Source organism: Petromyzon marinus, chromosome 69 (genome assembly GCF_048934315.1).
Source record: "Petromyzon marinus isolate PM22_M1 ecotype Great Lakes invasive population chromosome 69, UKy_Petmar_22M1.pri1.0, whole genome shotgun sequence".
NCBI classification, from domain to species: Eukaryota; Metazoa; Chordata; class Hyperoartia; order Petromyzontiformes; family Petromyzontidae; genus Petromyzon; species Petromyzon marinus.
The window spans coordinates 7,153,032-7,168,031 of NC_133735.1; the positions used below are offsets into that span (position 1 = coordinate 7,153,032).

The 15,000-nt window shown below is 59.5% G+C and overlaps 1 protein-coding gene across 1 annotated transcript in view; it reads right to left on the reverse strand.

Annotated features, from left to right (window-relative positions):
• The window catches only part of LOC116957033 (pre-mRNA-splicing factor ATP-dependent RNA helicase PRP16), an 83,335-nt gene that overhangs the window by 26,834 nt on the left and 41,501 nt on the right, over positions 1 to 15,000 (reverse strand). The window contains 8 exon segments of the mRNA XM_076055046.1: positions 942 to 1,096; positions 3,003 to 3,211; positions 7,530 to 7,642; positions 9,224 to 9,289; positions 9,291 to 9,326; positions 11,106 to 11,222; positions 11,947 to 12,057; positions 13,879 to 14,019. Of these exon segments, the coding sequence (XP_075911161.1) occupies positions 942 to 1,096; positions 3,003 to 3,211; positions 7,530 to 7,642; positions 9,224 to 9,289; positions 9,291 to 9,326; positions 11,106 to 11,222; positions 11,947 to 12,057; positions 13,879 to 14,019 (948 nt within the window).

The window sequence follows — 15,000 nt, forward strand, 5'->3', positions numbered from 1 at the left end:
CTGTGTGTGTGTGTCTGTGTGTGTGTGTATCTGTGTGTGTGTCTGTGTGTATCTGTGTGTGTGTCTGTGTGTGTGTGTCTGTGTGTGTGTGTGTGTCTGTGTGTGTGTGTATCTGTGTGTGTCTGTGTATCTGTGTCTGTGTGTGTGTCTGTGTGTCTGTGTGTGTGTCTGTGTGTCTGTGTGTGTGTCTGTGTGTATCTGTGTGTGTGTTTCTGTGTGTGTGTGTCTGTGTGTGTGTGATTGTGTGTGTCTGTGTGTGTGTGTATCTGTGTGTGTGTCTGTGTGTGTGTGTGTCTGTCTCTGTCTGTGTGTGTATCTGTGTCTGTGTGTCTGCGTGTGTGTCTGTGTGTGTGTATCTGTGTGTGTGTGTGTCTGTGTGTATCTGTGTGTGTATCTGTGTGTGTATCTGTGTGTGTGTCTGTGTGTGTGTCTGTGTGTGTGTGTGTCTGTGTGTGTGTGTGTGTATATATCTGTGTCTGTGTGTCTGTGTGTGTGTCTGTGTGTGTGTATCTGTGTGTGTGTGTCTGTGTGTGTCTGTGTGTGTATCTGTGTGTGTGTATCTGTGTGTGTCTGTGTGTATCTGTGTGTGTGTGTCTGTGTGTGTCTGTGTGTGTGTATCTGTGTGTGTGTCTGTCTGTGTGTATCTGTGTGTGTGTCTATGTCTGTGTGTGTGTGTGTGTCTGTGTGTGTGTGTCTGTGTGTGTGTCTGTGTGTGTATCTGTGTGTGTGTATCTGTGTGTGTGTATCTGTGTGTGTCTGTGTGTATCTGTGTGTGTGTGTCTGTGTGTGTGTGTCTGTGTGTATCTGTGTGTGTGTGTGTGTATCTGTGTGTATCTGTGTGTGTGTGTCTGTGTGTGTGTGTCTGTGTGTGTGTGTCTGTGTGTGTGTGTGTCTGTGTGTCTGTGTGTGTGTCTGTCTGTGTGTGTGTGTGTGTCCCACACCTTGGGACGGTAGAAGATGGACGGCACGGAGAGCATGGACACAATGGACAGCACCTCGGCGCTGCAGGAGGTGTCGCAGGCCACGATGAGCACCTTGGAGAGGGCCGGGTCCAGCGGGAACTCCACCATCATGCGGCCCGTGGGGGTCAGTGCACCTGCGTGCACACACACACACACACAGGCAAAGGTCCCCCGTGTAGCCTCTCAGCAGTGCTGTAGGGGCAAGTGCTGTGAGTAGCAGCGTCTATAGACACACATACAGGCAAAGGTCCCCCGTGTAGCCTCTCAGCAGTGCTGTAGGGGCAAGTGCTGTGAGTAGCAGCGTCTATAGACACACACACAGGCAAAGGTCCCCCGTGTAGCCTCTCAGCCAGGGGCAAGTGCTGTGAGCAGCAGTGTCTATAGACACACACACAGGCAAAGGTCCCCCGTGTAGCCTCTAGTAGGGCTGTAGGGGCAAGTGCTGTGAGTAGCAGCGTCTATAGACACACACACACAGGCAAAGGTCCCCCGTGTAGCCTCTAGTAGGGCTGTAGGGGCAAGTGCTGTGAGTAGCAGCGTCTATAGACACACACACACAGGCAAAGGTCCCCCGTGTAGCCTCTCAGCAGTGCTGTAGGGGCAAGTGCTGTGAGTAGCAGCGTCTATAGACACACACACAGGCAAAGGTCCCCCGTGTAGCCTCTCAGCAGTGCTGTAGGGGCAAGTGCTGTGAGTAGCAGCACCTATAGACACACACAGGCAAAGGTCCCCCGTGTAGCCTCTCAGCCAGGGGCAAGTGCTGTGAGCAGCAGCGTCTATAGACACACACACAGGCAAATGTCCCCCGTGTAGCCTCTACATAAGGGACCACTACCACCACCACTACCACCACCACCACCACCACTACCACCACCACTACCACCACTACCACCACCACGACTACCACCACCACTACCACCATGACTACCACCACTACCACCACGACTACCACCACCACCACCACGACTACCACCTCTACCACCACTACCACCACGACTACCACCACTACCACCACCACCACCACCACCACGACTACCACCACTACCACCACCACCACGACTACCACCACTACCACAACCACTACCACCACCACGACTACCACCACCACCACCACGACTACCACCACTACCACGACTACCACCACCACCACTACGACTACCACCACTACCACCACCACGACTACCACCACTACCACCACTACCACCACCACCACCACCACCACCACGACTACCACCACTACCACCACCACGACTACCACCACTACCACCACTACCACCACCACGACTACCACCACGACTACCACTACCACCACTACCACTACCACCACTACCACCACCACGACTACCACTACCACTACCACCATGACTACCACCACTACCACCACCACTAACACCACTACTACCACCACGACTACCACGACTACCACCACGACTACCACCACCACGACTACCACCACCACCACCACGACTACCACCACGACTACCACCACGACTACCACCACTACCACCACGACTACCACCACCACGACTACCACCACCACGACTACCACCACCACCACTACCACCACTACCACCACCACGACTACCACGACCACCACTACCACCACCACGACTACCACCACCACCACGACTACCACGACTACTACCACCACCACCACTACCACCACCACTACCACCACCACCACTACCACCACTACTACCACTACTACCACCACCACCACTACCACCACCACGACTACCACCACTACCACCACCACTAACACCACTACTACCACCACCACGACTACCACGACTACCACCACCACGACTACCACCACCACTACCACCACCACCACCACCACGACCACCACCACCACCACGACTACTACCACCACCACCACTACCACGACTACCACCACCATGACTACCACCACTACCACCACCACGACTACCACCACCACTACCACCACCACCACGACTACTACCACCACCACCACCACCACGACTACCACCACCACCACCACCACGACTACCACCACCACCACCACGCCTACCACGATACCTGTGTTATCTAGTGCCCCGAGTATCCACAGCTGGTACATGGAGTTCAGCATGTTGTCCTCCGGCGGGGGGTCCATGAAGTGGAACTGCAGCAGCTCCTGCACGTTGAGCGACTTGAGGAGCAGCACCACGTTGGCCAGGTTCGTGCGCTGGATCTCGGGCACTGTCGTGGTGAGCATCTCGTTCTTGTACGAGCTCTGGGTGTACAGGCTGCACGCGGACACACAGGGACACACGCACGGACACGCAGGGACACGCACGGACACGCAGGGACACACAGGGATACACACGGACACTGGTGAGTGGGTGGGTGGGTGGGTGAGTGAGTGGGTCAGTGGGTGAGTGAGTGAGTGGGTGAGTGAGTGGGTGGGTGAGCATCTCGTTCTTGTACGAGCTCTGGGTGTACAGGCTGCACGCGGACACACGCACGGACACACAGGGACACACGCACAGACACACGCACGGACATGCAGGGACACACACGGACACGCAGGGACACTGGTGAGTGGGTGGGTGTGTGGGTGTGTGGGTGAGTGGGTGGGTGGGTGGGTGAGTGAGTGAGTGGGTGAGTGAGTGGGTGAGTGGGTGGGTGAGTGGGTGGGTGAGTGAGTGAGTGGGTGAGTGAGTGGGTGAGTGAGTGGGTGAGTGGGTGAGTGAGTGGGTGAGTGGGTGAGTGAGTGGGTGAGTGAGTGGGTGAGTGGGTGAGTGAGTGGGTGAGTGGGTGAGTGAGTGAGTGGGTGAGTGGGTGAGTGAGTGGGTGGGTGAGTGAGTGAGTGGGTGAGTGGGTGGGTGAGCATCTCGTTCTTGTACGAGCTCTGGGTGTACAGGCTGCACGCGGACACACAGGGACACACGCACGGACACGCAGGGACACGCACGGACACGCAGGGACACTGGTGAGTGGGTGGGTGTGTGGGTGAGTGGGTGGGTTAGTGGGTGAGTGAGTGAGTGAGTGGGTGAGTGGGTGAGTGGGTGAGTGAGTGAGTGGGTGAGTGGGTGGGTGAGCATCTCGTTCTTGTACGAGCTCTGGGTGTACAGGCTGCACGCGGACACACAGGGACACACGCACGGACACGCAGGGACACGCACGGACACGCAGGGACACTGGTGAGTGGGTGGGGGTGTGTGGGTGAGTGGGTGGGTTAGTGGGTGAGTGGGTGAGTGGGTGGGTGAGCATCTCGTTCTTGTACGAGCTCTGGGTGTACAGGCTGCACGCGGACACACAGGGACACACGCACAGGGACACACGCACGGACACGCAGGGGACACGCACGGAGACGCACGGAGACGCAGGGACACTGGTGAGTGGGTGAGTGGGTGGGTGAGTGAGTGAGTGGGTGAGTGAGTGGGTGAGTGGGTGGATGAGTGGGTGGGTGAGTGGTGGGTGGGTGAGTGAGTGGGTGAGTGAGTGGGTGAGTGAGTGAGTGGGTGGGTGAGTGAGTGGGTGAGTGGGTGAGTGGGGTGGGTGGGTGAGTGAGTGAGTGGGTGGGTGAATGAGTGGGTGGGTGTGTGGGTGAGTGGGTGGGTTAGTGGGTGAGTGAGTGAGTGAGTGGGTGAGTGGGTGAGTGAGTGAGTGGGTGGGTGAGTGAGTGAGTGAGTGAGTGGGTGAGTGGGTGGGTGAGCATCTCGTTCTTGTACGAGCTCTGTGTGTACAGGCTGCACGCGGACACACAGGGACACACGCACGGACACGCAGGGACACTGGTGAGTGGGTGGGTGTGTGGGTGAGTGGGTGGGTTAGTGGGTGAGTGAGTGAGTGGGTGAGTGGGTGAGTGGGTGAGTGAGTGAGTGAGTGGGTGGGTGAGTGAGTGAGTGGGTGAGTGGGTGGGTGAGCATCTCGTTCTTGTACGAGCTCTGGGTGTACAGGCTGCACGCGGACACACAGGGACACACGCACGGACACGCAGGGACACGCACGGACACGCAGGGACACTGGTGAGTGGGTGGGTGTGTGAGTGAGTGGGTGAGTGAGTGGGTGAGTGGGTGGGTGAGCATCTCGTTCTTGTACGAGCTCTGGGTGTACAGGCTGCACGCGGACACACAGGGACACACGCACGGACACGCAGGGACACTGGTGAGTGGGTGGGTGTGTGGGTGAGTGGGTGGGTTAGTGGGTGAGTGAGTGAGTGGGTGAGTGGGTGAGTGGGTGAGTGAGTGAGTGAGTGGGTGGGTGAGTGAAGTGAGTGGGTGAGTGGGTGGGTGAGCATCTCGTTCTTGTACGAGCTCTGGGTGTACAGGCTGCACGCGGACACACAGGGACACACGCACGGACACGCAGGGACACGCACGGACACGCAGGGACACTGGTGAGTGGGTGGGTGTGTGAGTGAGTGGGTGAGTGAGTGGGTGAGTGGGTGGTGAGCATCTCGTTCTTGTACGAGCTCTGGGTGTACAGGCTGCACGCGGACACACAGGGACACACGCACGGACACGCAGGGACACGCACGGACACTGGTGAGTGGGTGAGTGAGTGGGTGAGTGGGTGAGTAGATGAGTGGGTGGGTGAGCATCTCGTTCTTGTACGAGCTCTGGGTGTACAGGCTGCACGCGGACACACAGGGACACACGCACGGACACGCGCACGGACACGCAGGGACACGCACGGAGACGCACGGAGACGCAGGGACACTGGTGAGTGGGTGAGTGGGTGGGTGAGTGAGTGAGTGGGTGAGTGAGTGGGTGAGTGGGTGGATGAGTGGGTGGGTGAGTGGGTGGGTGGGTGAGTGAGTGGGTGAGTGAGTGGGTGAGTGAGTGAGTGGGTGGGTGAGTGGGTGGGTGAGTGGGTGAGTGAGTGAGTGTGTGGGTGAGTGGGTGAGTGAGTGGGTGGGTGAGTGAGTGGGTGGGTGAGCATCTCGTTCTTGTACGAGCTCTGGGTGTACAGGCTGCACGCGGACACACAGGGACACACGCACGGACACGCAGGGACACGCACGGACACGCAGGGACACTGGTGAGTGGGTGGGTGTGTGGGTGAGTGGGTGGGTTAGTGGGTGAGTGAGTGAGTGAGTGGGTGAGTGGGTGAGTGGGTGAGTGAGTGAGTGGGTGGGTGAGTGAGTGAGTGGGTGAGTGGGTGGGTGAGCATCTCGTTCTTTGTACGAGCTCTGGGTGTACAGGCTGCACGCGGACACACAGGGACACACGCACGGACACGCAGGGACACGCACGGACACGCAGGGACACTGGTGAGTGGGTGGGTGAGTGGGTGGGTGAGTGAGTGAGTGAGTGGGTGAGTGAGTGAGTGGGTGGGTGAGTGAGTGGGTGAGTGGGTGAGTGGGTGAGTGGGTGGGTGGGTGAGTGAGTGAGTGGGTGAGTGAGTAGATGAGTGGGTGGGTGAGCATCCCGTTCTTGTACGAGCTCTAGGTGTACAGGTTGCACGCGGACACACGCAGACACACGTACGGACACGCACGGATACTGGTGAGTAGGTGGGTGTGTGAGTGAGTGGGTGAGTGGGTGAGTGAGTGGGTGAGGGGTGGGTGAGTGGGTGGGTGAGTGAGTGGGTGAGTGGGTGAGTGGGTGAGTGAGTGAGTGGGTGGGTGAGTGAGTGAGTGGGTGAGTGAGTGAGTGGGTGAGTGAGTGAGTGAGTGGGTGGGTGAGTGGGTGGGTGGGTGAGTGGGTGGGTGAGTGGGTGGGTGAGTGAGTGGGTGAGTCGGTGGGTGAGTGAGTGGGTGGGTGAGTGGGTGAGTGGGTGGGTGAGTGGGTGGGTGGGTGAGTGGGTGAGTGAGTGGGTGAGTGGGTGGGTGAGTGGGTGAGTGAGTGGTGGTGAGTGGGTGGGTGAGTGGGTGGGTGAGTGAGTGGGTGAGTGAGTGGGTGAGTGAGTGGGTGAGTGGGTGAGAGAGGGTGAGTGGGGTGAGTGAGTGAGTGGGTGAGTGGTGAGTGATGGGTGAGTGAGATGAGTGGGTGGTGGTGAGCATCTCGTTCTTGTACGAGCTCTGGGTGTACAGGCTGCAAGCTGCACGCGGACACACGCACGGACACACGCACGGACACGCAGGGACACACACACGGACAAACGGGGAGCAAGCGGGTGAGCGAGTGAGTGAGCGGGTGAGCAAGCATGCGGGTGAGCGGGCGAGTGAGTGAACGAGCGTGCGGGTGAGCGAGCGTGTCAGCGTGCGTGTCAGCGAGCGTGTCAGCGTGCGTGTGAGCGAGCGTGTGAGCGAGCGTGTCAGCGAGCGTGTCAGCGTGCGTGTCAGCGTGCGTGTCAGCGTGCGTGTCAGCGAGCGTGTGAGCGAGCGTGTCAGCGAGCGTGTGAGCGAGCGTGTCAGCGAGCGTGTGAGCGAGCGTGTCAGCGTGCGTGTGAGCGAGCGTGTGAGCGAGCGTGTCAGCGAGCGTGTCAGCGAGCGGGTGAGCGAGCGTGTCAGCGTGCGTGTCAGCGAGCGTGTCAGCGAGCGTGTGATCGAGCGTGTCAGCGTGCGGGTGAGCGTGCGTGTCAGCGTGCGGGTGAGCGAGCGGGTGAGCGAGCGTGTCAGCGTGCGGGTGAGCGAGCGGGTGAGCGAGCGGGTGAGCGAGCGGGTGAGCGTCCCACCGGAAGCACTGTCCGGGCCCGGTGCGGCCCGCTCGCCCGGCACGTTGGTTGGCGTTGGCCTGGCTGATGGGGTATATCTGCAGCGTGTCCATGCCCACACGCGGGTTGAAGACCTATGTGCACACACGCGCACACAAAAGACAAAGATCCCCCCGTGTAGCCTCAGCGGACTGTAGGGGCAAGTGCTGTTAGCGAGCAGCACCTATGAAGGCCGGTAACGGCACACGAGGGGGTGGGTGGCCAGCACCACGCCCGGCCGCCTTTGTCTCTCCCCCAGTGGTGATGTTTACTACAACACCGCACCAGGTGCTCATTTGAGGCTGGTGAGCGTGGTGAGCATGATGGTGAGCGTCGTGGTGGTGGTGAGTGACACACACACACACACACACCTTGAGCTTGCAGTAGGCAGCGTCCACCACGTACATGATGCCGTCCACCGTGAGCGTGGTGGTGGTGGTGGTGAGCGTGGTGGTGGTGAGCGTGGTAGTGGTGAGCGTTGGTGGTGGTGAGCGTGGTGGTGGTGAGCGTGGTGGTGGTAAGCGTGGTGGTGAGCGTGGTGGTGGTGAGCGTGGTGGTGAGTGACACACACACACACACCTTGAGCTTGCAGTAGGCAGCGTCCACCACGTACATGATGCCGTCCACGGTGAGCGTGGTGGTGAGCGTGGTGGTGAGCGTGGTGGTGGTGGTGGTGGTGAGCGTGGTGGTGGTGATCGTGGTGGTGGTGAGCGTGGTGGTGAGCGTGGTGGTGAGCGTGGTGGTGGTGAGCGTGGTGGTGGTGGTGGTGGTGAGCGTGGTGGTGGTGATCGTGGTGGTGGTGAGCGTGGTGGTGAGCGTGGTGGTGGTGGTGAGTGTGGTGGTGAGTGTGGTGGTGGTGGTGAGTGTGGTGGTGGTGAGTGTGGTGGTGAGTGACACACACACACACACACACCTTGAGCTTGCAGTAGGCAGCGTCCACCACGTACATGATGCCGTCCACGGTGAGTGTGGTGGTGGTGAGTGTGGTGGTGAGTGTGGTGGTGGTGAGCGTGGTGGTGAGTGACACACACACACACACCTTGAGCTTGCAGTAGGCAGCGTCCACCACGTACATGATGCCGTCCACCGTGAGTGTGGTGGTGGTGAGCGTGGTGGTGGTGAGCGTGGTGGTGAGCGTGGTGGTGAGCGTGGTGGTGGTGAGCGTGGTGGTGAGTGACACACACCTTGAGCTTGCAGTAGGCAGCGTCCACCACGTACATGATGCCGTCCACGGTGAGTGTGGTGGTGAGCGTGGTGGTGGTGAGCGTGGTGGTGAGTGACACACACACACACACACACCTTGAGCTTGCAGTAGGCAGCGTCCACCACGTACATGATGCCGTCCACGGTGAGTGTGGTGGTGAGCGTGGTGGTGGTGAGCGTGGTGGTGAGTGACACACACACACACACACACCTTGAGCTTGCAGTAGGCAGCGTCCACCACGTACATGATGCCGTCCACGGTGAGCGTGGTGGTGGTGGTGAGCGTGGTGGTGAGCGTGGTGGTGAGCGTGGTGGTGAGTGACACACACACCTTGAGCTTGCAGTAGGCAGCGTCCACCACGTACATGATGCCGTCCACGGTGAGTGTGGTGGTGGTGAGTGTGGTGGTGGTGAGCGTGGTGGTGAGTGTGGTGGTGGTGGTGAGCGTGGTGGTGAGTGACACACACACACACCTTGAGCTTGCAGTAGGCAGCGTCCACCACGTACATGATGCCGTCCACGGTGAGCGACGTCTCCGCCAATGTTTGTGGCCACGATGCACTTGCGCACCCCCGCCTGGAGCCTGGGGGGGGGGGGGGGGGGGGGGGGGGGGCACGGGGGGGGGCACGGGGAGGGGGGGGGGCACGGGGGGGGGGGGGGCATGGGGGGGTGAGTGAGTAGGTGAGTGAGTGAGTGAGTAAGTAGGTGAGTGAGCGGGTGAGTGAGTAGGTGAGTGAGTGTGTAGGTGAGTGAGTAAGTAGGTGAGTGAGCGGGTGAGTGAGTAGGTGAGTGAGTGTGTAGGTGAGTGAGTAAGTAGGTGAGTGAGCGGGTGAGTGAGTAGGTGAGTGAGTGTGTAGGTGAGTGAGTAAGTAGGTGAGTGAGTGGGTGAGTGAGTAGGTGAGTGAGTGTGTAGGTGAGTAAGTAGGTGAGTGAGGAGGTGAGTGAGTGAGCGGGTGAGTAAGTAGGTGAGTGAGTGAGTAGGTGAGTGAGTAAGTAGGTGAGTGAGCGGATGAGTGAGTGAGCGGGTGAGTGAGTGAGCGGGTGAGTAAGTAGGTGAGTGAGTGAGTAGGTGAGTGAGCGGGTGAGTGAGTAGGTGAGTGAGTGAGCAGGTGAGTGAGTAGGTGGTGGTGGTGGTGTAGGTCTGAGCGCTGCGTGTGTGTGTGAGTGAGTAGGCCGTGGTGGAGGACTACGTGGAGGGTGCGGTGAAGCAGGCGCTACAGATCCATCTCTCTCCGTCTCCGGGTGACATGCTGAGTGAGTGAGCGGGTGAGTGAGTAAGTACGTGAGTGAGCAGGTGAGTGAGTGTGTAGGTGAGTGAGCGGGTGAGTGAGTGAGCGGGTGAGTGAGTAGGTGAGTGAGTGAGTGTGTAGGTGAGTGAGTAAGTAGGTCAGTGAGCGGTTGAGTGAGTAGGTGAGTGAGTAGGTGAGTGTGTAGGTGAGTAAGTAGGTGAGTGAGCGGGTGAGTGAGCGGGTGAGTGATTGAGCGTGTGAGTGAGCAGGTGAGTGAGTAGGTGAGTGAGTGTGTAGGTGAGTGAGTAAGTAGGTGAGTGAGCGGGTGAGTGAGAAGGTGAGTGAGTAGGTGAGTGAGTAGGTGAGTGAGTGAGTGTGTAGGTGAGTGAGTAAGTAGGTCAGTGAGCGGTGAGTGAGTAGGTGAGTGAGTAGGTGAGTGAGTAGGTGAGTGTGTAGGTGAGTAAGTAGGTGAGTGAGCGGGTGAGTGAGCGGGTGAGTGATTGAGCGGGTGAGTGAGCAGGTGAGTGAGTAGGTGAGTGAGTGTGTAGGTGAGTGAGTAAGTAGGTGAGTGAGCGGGTGAGTGAGAAGGTGAGTGAGTAGGTGAGTGAGTAGGTGAGTGAGTGTGTAGGTGAGTAAGTAGGTGAGTGAGCGGGTGAGTAGGTGAGTGTGTAGGTGAGTGAGTAAGTAGGTGAGTGAGCGGGTGAGTGAGTGTGTAGGTGAGTGAGTAGGTGAGTGAGTGTGTAGGTGAGTGAGCGGGTGAGTGAGTAGGTGAGTGAGTGAGTGAGTGGGTAAGTAGGTGAGTGAGTGTGTAGGTGAGTGAGTGAGTGTGTAGGTGAGTGAGTGTGTAGGTGAGTGAGTAGGTGAGTGAGTGAGTGGGTAGGTGAGTGTGTAGGTGAGTGAGTGTGTAGGTGAGTGAGCGGGTGAGTGAGTAGGTGAGTGTGTAGGTGCGTAAGTAGGTGAGTGAGCGGGTGAGTGAGTAGGTGAGTGAGTAGGTGAGTGAGTGAGTGAGTAGGTGCGTGAGTGTGTAGGTGAGTGAGCGGGTGAGTGAGTAGGTGAGTGAGTGAGTAGGTGAGTGAGCGGGTGAGTGAGTAGGTGAGTGAGTGAGTGTGTAGGTGAGGGGGGGGACCTTCTGGAAGATCTTGGCCTGCAGGTCCGAGGGCAGCTGAGAGTAAATGGGGAGCACAGCGAGTGGGGGGCCATTCTCCAGCTCCGCCAGGCGCTCCACAATCTGGTCGCACGTCACCTGGACACGCACACACCCGCTCGCTCACCCGCTCGCTCACCAGCTCGCTCACCCGCTCGCTCACCCGCTCGCTCACCCGCTCACCCGCTCACCCGCTCACCCGCCAATTCACTCGCTCACTCGCCCGCTCGCTCACCCGCTCGCTCACCCACTCGCTCAACCGCTCAACTTGCCAACTCGCCCGCTCGCTCACCGACCCGCCCACACGCTTACCAACTCACTCGGTCACCGACTCACCCACACGGGGTGACACAGGGAGACACGGGGAGACACGGGGAGAGACACGGGGAGAGACACGGGGAGAGACACGGGGAGAGACAAGGGGAGAGACACGGGGAGAGACACGGGGAGAGACACGGGGAGAGACACGGGAAGAGACACGGGGAGAGACACGGGGAGAGACACGGGTAGAGACACGGGGAGAGACACGGGGAGAGACACGGGGAGAGACACTGGGAGAGACACTGGGAGAGACACGGGGAGAGACACTGGGAGAGACACGGGGAGAGACACTGGGAGAGACACGGGGAGAGACACGGGGAGAGACACGGGGAGAGACACGGGGAGAGACACGGGGAGAGACACGGGGAGAGACACGGGGAGAGACACTGGGGAGAGACACGGGGAGAGACACTGGGAGAGACACGGGGAGAGACACGGGGAGAGACACGGGGAGAGACACGGGGAGAGACACGGGGAGAGACACGGGGAGCTGTCCGAGTACCTCAATGTCTTCCTGTCCCGGCATGAAGGATGGTATGTCACCCGAGACGGGAGAGAGATGGATCTGTAGCGCCTGCTTCACCGCACCCTCCACGTAGTCCTCCACCACGGCCTACTCACTCACACACACATGCGCAGGCGCTCAGACCTACACCACCACCACCACCACCTACTCACCCACCCACTCACCCACTCACCCACCCACTCACTCACCCACCCACCCACTCCACCACCCACCCACTCACTCACTCACCCACTCACTCACCCACCCACCCACTCACTCACCCACCCACTCACTCACCCACCCACCCACCCACTCACCCACTCACCCACTCACTCACTCACCCACTCACTCACTCCCTACAACCACTCATCTCACCCACCCACCCACACACTCACTCACCCACTCACTCACTCACCCACAACCCACACACTCACTCACCCACTCACTCACTCCTACAACCACTCACTCACCCACCCACCCACTCACCCACCCACTCACTCACCCACCCACACACTCACTAACTCACCCACCCACTCACTCACCCACTCACCCACCCACTCACTCACTCACCCACCCACCCACTCACCCACTCATTCACCCACTCACTCACTCACTCACCCACCCACCCACTCACTCCCTACAACCACCCACCCACCCACCCACTCACCCACTCACCCACTCACCCACCCACCCACCCACTCACTCACCCACCCACTCACTCACCCACTCACTCCCACCCACCCACTCACCCACTAATTCACCCACTCACTCACCCACCCACCCACCCACTCACCCACCCACCCACTGACTCACCCACTCACCCACCCACTCACTCACTCACTCACTCACCCACCCACCCACTCACCCACTAATTCACCCACTCACTCACCCACCCACCCACCCACTCACTCACTCCCTACAACCACTCACCCACCCACCCACTAACTCACCCACCCACTCACTCACTCACCCACCCACCCACTCACCCACCCACCAACCCACCCAACCACCCACCCACTCACTCACTCACCCACCCACTCACCCACCCACCCACTCACTCACTCACCCACTCACTCACTCCCTACAACCACTCACTCACCCACCCACCCACTCACCCACCCAATCACTCACCCACCCACACACTCACTAACTCACCCACCCACTCACTCACCCACTCACCCACCCACTCACTCACTCACCCACCCACCCACTCACCCACTCATTCACCCACTCACTCACTCACTCACCCACCCACTCACTCACTCACTCACCCACCCACCCACTCACTCCCTACAACCACCCACCCACCCACCCACCCACTCACCCACTCACCCACTCACCCACCCACCCACCCACTCACTCACCCACCCACTCACTCACCCACTCACTCACCCACCCACCCACTAATTCACCCACTCACTCACCCACCCACCCACCCACTCACCCACCCACCCACTGACTCACCCACTCACCCACCCACTCACTCACCCACTCACTCACCCACCCACCCACTCACCCACTAATTCACCCACTCACTCACCCACCCACCCACCCACTCACTCACTCCCTACAACCACTCACCCACCCACCCACTAACTCACCCACCCACCCACTAACTCACCCACCCACTCACTCACTCACCCACCCACCCACTCACCCACCCACCAACCCACCCAACCACCCACCCACTCACTCACTCACTCACCCACTCACCCACCCACCCACTCACTCACCCCACCCACCCACCCACTCACCCACTCATATCACCCACCCACCCACCCACTCCCTACAACCACCCACCCACTCACTCACCCACCCACTCCCACACCCACCCACCCACCCACTCCCACACCCACTCACCCCCGCCACCAGGACGGGGTGAGCGAGCGGTGAGGGAGCGAGTGGTGAGGAGTGGTGGCTGGTGAGCACCTTGCTGAAGAAGATGTCAACGGGGAAGGTTCGACCGGGGATGTGGAACACGGGCACATTGCCGAAGAACGCCGCAAACTTTCCCGCATCCATCGTGGCCGAGGTGACGATCAGCTTGAGGTCGACGCGGCGAGCCACAACCTGCAGCACGAACAGCACCCCCCGTGTCTCTCTCGCTCCCCCTCGTGTCTCTCTCTCTCCCGTGTCTCTCTCTCGTGTGTCTCTCTCTCTCTCTCACAGTGTCTCTCTCTCTCCCGTGTCTCTCTCTCTCCCGTGTCTCTCTCTCTCCCGTGTCTCTCTCTCTCTCTCTCTCGTGTCTCTCTCTCTCTCTCACACAGTGTCTCTCTCTCTCTCTCCCGTGTCTCTCTCTCTCTCGTGTCTCTCTCTCACAGTGTCTCTCTCTCTCACAGTGTCTCTCTCTCTCCCGTGTCTCTCTCTCTCTCTCGTGTCTCTCTCTCCCGTGTCTCTCTCTCTCACACAGTGTCTCTCTCTCTCGTGTCTCTCTCTCTCCCGTGTCTCTCTCTCTCCCGTGTCTCTCTCTCTCCCGTGTCTCTCTCTCTCCCGTGTCTCTCTCTCTCCCTGTGTCTCTCTCTCTCCCGTGTCTCTCTCTCCCCGTGTCTCTCTCTCTCTCCCGTGTCTCTCTCTCTCCCCGTGTCTCTCTCTCTCCCGTGTCTCTCTCTCTCTCCCGTGTCTCTCTCTCCCCGTGTCTCTCTCTCTCCCGTGTCTCTCTCTCTCTCACAGTGTCTCTCTCTCTCTCTCTCTCACAGTGTCTCTCTCTCTCTCCCGTGTCTCTCTCTCTCCCGTGTCTCTCTCTCTCCCGTGTCTCTCTCTCTCTCTCACAGTGTCTCTCTCTCTCTCCCGTGTCTCTCTCTCTCCCTGTGTCTCTCTCTCACAGTGTCTGTCTCTCTCTCTCCCGTGTCTCTCTCTCTCCCGTGTCTCTCTCTCTCCCGTGTCTCTCTCTCTCACACAGTGTCTCTCTCTCTCCCGTGTCTCTCTGTGTCTCTCTCTCTCCCGTGTCTCTCTCCCGTGTCTCTCTCCCGTGTCTCTCTCTCTCCCGTGTCTCTCTCTCTCCCGTGTCTCTCTCTCTCCCGTGTCTCTCTCTCTCTCCCCGTGTCTCTCTCT